This window comes from Antrostomus carolinensis, unplaced genomic scaffold, assembly GCF_000700745.2.
Source record: "Antrostomus carolinensis isolate BGI_N321 unplaced genomic scaffold, ASM70074v2 scaffold18398, whole genome shotgun sequence".
Lineage (NCBI taxonomy): Eukaryota > Metazoa > Chordata > Aves > Caprimulgiformes > Caprimulgidae > Antrostomus > Antrostomus carolinensis.
In genome coordinates, this window is record NW_010331111.1 from 276 (window position 1) to 5231 (window position 4956).

Sequence of the window (4956 nt, forward strand, 5' to 3'; positions counted from 1 at the left end):
CGGAGCTGCTGCCCGCGGCCCCGCTCCCGGGCCGGGAAACCCCCGCAACCGGGAGCCAGAGCAGCTGCAGCGATTCATTACAGCCCGCAAATGGGTAAAGAAATACACAGCAACGAAACGCTAACCTTGCTGTAATTGAGGAATGATAAAAAGACATTCTTAATGTAAAAGTCAAAAACGTTCAGCTATCCCCACTGTGAGACAGCTTCTCTCCAATTAATTTACAGCGCAGGAAAAATGAACATGTTTTTCTTAGGAAAAGAAGTGGCACCATGTCCAACTTCTGCAATTAATTGTTTTACGTACATATAGGTTTCTTCAAATAATCTTACACATTATAATAGATGCCTGCCATAGATAATACTTTCTTTGTAACTACATACATTGGTCTCGTCACAGCTGTACAAACTCCTGCGTTTTGGCATGAAATACGTAACTGAAGGTATGAAGAATGCTTGGTTTTTACTTGAATCTGGTAGAAATACAAAGAATAAAACCTCCCTGAACTGTCCCAGTAGTAAAAGCAAAAACTGTAATATTGCTGCAACTGAAAACACAGCCCTGCCCAACCTGCTCTGTAAAGCTTTGGGAATGAAGCCCAAGCTGGAGGGGGTTCATGCCCCTAAGGCAGATTCAGGACAAGGAAACACAGCCCAAAGTTACCGGTGAAGCCTTGTGTCATGGGTAATGAACGTTACACAATCACCATCAGGATTTAAACCCATTAGAAGCTGGGAGTCAAATACCTCAAATCACCTTTGTTACAGAAATTGTTACATCAGCATCAGGTACCTTCTGTCTTTCCTGATGGGGTTCGACCTCCTATTAAAAAAAAGTTCTGATTCCTTTCAGCTAGGCTTCTTGACAGATTTTTCTTTCCTTAAAATACTCTGTTTTGACTACAAATACAGCAGTAAAGATCCCTAAAAGATATTTAACTATGAACATTCACATTAAACAAAATGGAAGAGGTGTGGAGAATAACTCTATAAACAAACAGCAGGGAGAGGAGTATCTAAAACTGCTCCTTTGGTTCACTGATCTTTCTCCTTTTCGGCAGCATATCTTGACTCGACGAGAGGTCAAACTGATGAACCTGCCAAGGGAAAATAAACACTGCGTTATGATTGCTGCGTGGCACAGGCTGTAGCCTGCCCCATGGCATTAACACAATGAATACAGGAAAAGCCCACCCTGAACAAGAGAGCTGCAACACATTGAGAGCTGTGTGTTGAGCATCTGGCCTGACCTTGCTAAGCCTGGAGTAACATCTGGATACTATTTTCTGGCAGAACTGACCCTCCCTCTAAATTTTTCAAGGAAGGCTGGAAGGTATTTGTGCTGTAACAGCAGGACTTCCCGTGTCACAGCTCCAATAACTGTCACAAATAGCTATGGCTGACTCTGCATCCCAGAGGGATTGCAAACCTATTGCCTTTTGGCAAGACATATGAAGTGACCTATGATCAAGGCAGCACATTCTTAAATACAGCTCCAAGAGAAGGTAACCAAGGCTGTTCCCCCTCCACAGAGGCAACACACATGAAGTCCAATTCCTCGAGCAGCTGGGAGCCACCACAGCTGCCCCAACTGCTGACAACACCAAGCCAGGCGGCACCAGGAGGGCTGTGCACAACAGCCGAGCACCCCGTACAACAGGAGAGGGGGCTGAGCACCACATGAGCTTGCCTTACTGAGTTTAATCCAATTATTTCTGACTGGCACACACGTGAAAAGATTACAATTTAGCCCTTTAGCTATGCTGTGCTTTTGATTATTTAAAGCAACTGTGCTTTTTCTAAATTCTTGTATTAAGTTCATTAACAAATTATTTAAAAGAAAGATATGGTGATAGTATACAGAATGATCTTTTTTTCAAATTCACATCAGTAAATAACATAAAAAATACTGCATATGAACCTGGGGCTGCAAGTAAAAAAAATTCTATTCTGCAGTACTTTACAAAAAGCCTGAATCTACTCGTTCTGAATTTAACATCTCCACTTCATGAATTTGTTGCAAACTCCAACAGCCCTTTTCACATGCAGCTTTCATACACAGATATTTTTAAGAGACAGACCAATTTCTCTTCTGTATTTCTTTAGAACATTCTGTTGAGGAATGAATTTTCCATGCTCCCAAGCTTCATTTCCACCAGCCTTTACAGAAACGAGGCAACGATTAGTTTAGGAGAAAACTACTGGCAACGACTGAGCTGCACATTATGCATCCTTACACAACTACTGCCCCAGAAATTAATGAAGAGCTTTCCTGAGCAATGATGGGAAGGGTACAATCTTCCTTGGCCCTGACATGTAATTTTCCCTCCTGACTATAAAATAAGAGCACTTCTTGACTAGAAGGACAGTATTCATCTCACAGCTTTTTCTGAGAGGAACCTACCAGTGACATTCACAAGAGAGATGTTGAGGTCTTGTGAAGGTCCCCTAGAACCTCACAAAGCTGACACTACAAAGCTCAGTTGGTAAAAACAGCAGCAGACAGACAGGTCCTCCCAGTGCCACCCCCAAAGGCCAAATTCCACCCTGAAGACAACGTCTGTTCCACCTGTGCAAGGCTGGAGGGATTTGGCTCCCCACAAGTAGCATCGACTACAAGACACATCTGCTGCAATGTGATGAAGCAAAGAACTAACAGATTTTTCTTGGTATGAATGAGTCATAGGGCCAAGGTTGGAATTTTGGCCTCGTGTTTTCCACCTAACATCACTAGCAAGCATACGGTACACTGGGCTGGGGATCTCTGCTGACACACGCTCCTATCAACAGCAGATTAAACCAGCAGGGAATGTGGCTAAATGCATTCTCAAGAAGATATGAATCAATCCTAATGAATCTTTCTCAACCTGTGTTAACTACATCAGCACTCAGCTTTTAACTCTTTGGAACAGAATTTTTTTTGACACTAAGAATTCAAATGTGTTGAATTTAATAGGAATTTTAGGAATGATGAGAATTTCGTTCTGTCAACATAAAATGTATTAAAGCTTAGAGTTTTATTTACTGCTTGGAACAGAAAAAGGCTTAAAGAAAAACAGAAATAGAAAGAACAGAACTAGAGAAAAATTGGTACTAACAATGCTGGTTTGGAATATCTTTCCACTTCTTGTCCTGCTCTCTGACATATTAAGTTCAGACGTCTTGCTTGCCAAATGATCAACCTAAAAATCAGAAAATAGATGTTGCCCTTCAACATCAGTAAAAAAAATATATATATATACTTTTTTAATATATATACCACAGCCCTTAAGCTGAAATCTAAATACCAGAGTATACCCACTGAAGTCAACAGCACTATTTACAGCTGAATGTGTCAGAGAGTCTTGACAGATCAAAGCATCAGTTATTTTTATGCAGTAAGTCACAAACAGTTATCTAGGGCTGTTCTGTTTTAAGAAATCTTAAGGACCTGTGCTTGAAGTAGTCCTCCCACATTTAAATTCTCCCAATTTGCTGTATGTAGGGAGTATAGCCTGAGTTTGAAGTCTGATTAATAAACCTTCATTTTAAGTTTTAATCAACTTTTAAACAAGTTTTGGAGTGTGAGAATTAGCACATAAAGTTTATTAGACAGAGTGTTTAGTTATGGCAGTTTATAAACATGGAAATTAAGTTCCTGTTTCTCTTAATAGCAGTCAGACTATCTGTTTGGTTTGAAAATGGTATCACAGAGGAACAGCCTTTTATTATTGCTTTTGATTGTGTTAGAATATTAACCCATTTTGTAAAACAATGGAAAGTAAAATATAAAGGCATTTAATTACTGAAAATACTGACTGTGGTAAATAAACCTTTAGCAGATTACTAAGTAATCACTCAAAGTAGGGAAGAAGCTTCATAAAAGCTCTAGCAAAAGTTTAAGACGACAGAGTGGAGTTTTCATACCTGAGGATTAGAAACATACAGATTCTGGTTCCTTCCAGCCTTCGTAACTTCATCTTCACAAGTTACATTTGGTTCTATAAGGAGTTTTTAAATAATAAAGCACATTATTGACAACATACTGGCAGCCTCTTAACACTGATACCTTGCCACAAGGAACACACGCGCTTTATAAATACAGGGAACAGGTGCTTCAAAAGGGCCCTAAGCTCTGTGTGCAGCCAGTCATTAACTCCACCAAGCATTACACGCTCTTACATCTTTAATTCAGTGATTTCCTATCACAGGCACGCAAGAGATGCTCATGCTAGATACTATAGATTTACACACAGGATCTTTGGAAGAATAGGCTCGATCCCCAAACTTGTTTATACACTGTCCTGCTAAAGGCTTGTCTATGTTGGGATTTGCTTTCAAGTAAAAAGCCTCACAAGCTCATTTGGCACTGCAGAGCGGGCAAACGGTGCCGCAGGGCCACTCTGGAAACAGCTCCTGCATATTCTGAACCCACTGCCAGCAGATGGCTGCCATTTTGCAACCAAACCACACACAACCGAGCAACTTTGGCTGCAGTTCCCCTTGTCACTGCCTGCAGCTGTGTGAACAGACCACAAAGAATGAGCAGTCAGTTCTGGAGATTTTTTGTTGTTGTTTTTTCTAATCCATGCTGGTTTTGGCTTGGTTTTGGTTTGTTTTTTTTTTCCTAGGTACAGATCTAACAATGAACTGGTTAAAGATGACTGTGCTTCAGCTGTGGAAATGACTGAAGAATTTCAGGCTGACAAATGCATTTTCCTGTGTCTTGTAGTTCCTGTAAATAAAACATTGTACCAACTCCATAAACAAGCAATTAGCTGTATTTTTGTATGGTTTTGGAACTTAAATGAATTTCTAAAAGCACTAGATAGGGCTTTACGTGGTTATTCCAGTTTTGCAGCCCACTAGCATTGTCAAGATAAAAAATGCTGATCTACACATGCCATTTCCTTTATGTTTCCATAATTATCTTTTAACAGCATGGACATTTTGCAAAGTAGCACATTTTATTTCTGGG

The 4956-nt window shown here is 40.3% G+C and overlaps 1 protein-coding gene across 1 annotated transcript in view; it reads right to left on the reverse strand.

Moving 5' to 3' along the window:
- Nucleotides 1-1015: 1015 nt before the first annotated feature.
- HORMAD1 (HORMA domain containing 1) overlaps nucleotides 1016-4956 on the reverse strand; it is a 13420-nt gene continuing 9479 nt past the window's right edge. The window contains exons 11-13 of the mRNA XM_029086257.1: nucleotides 3906-3981; nucleotides 3098-3181; nucleotides 1016-1096 (exon numbers count right to left, since the gene is read on the reverse strand). Coding sequence (XP_028942090.1) covers nucleotides 1016-1096; nucleotides 3098-3181; nucleotides 3906-3981 — 241 coding nt within the window. The remainder of the gene's footprint in view (nucleotides 1097-3097; nucleotides 3182-3905; nucleotides 3982-4956) is intronic.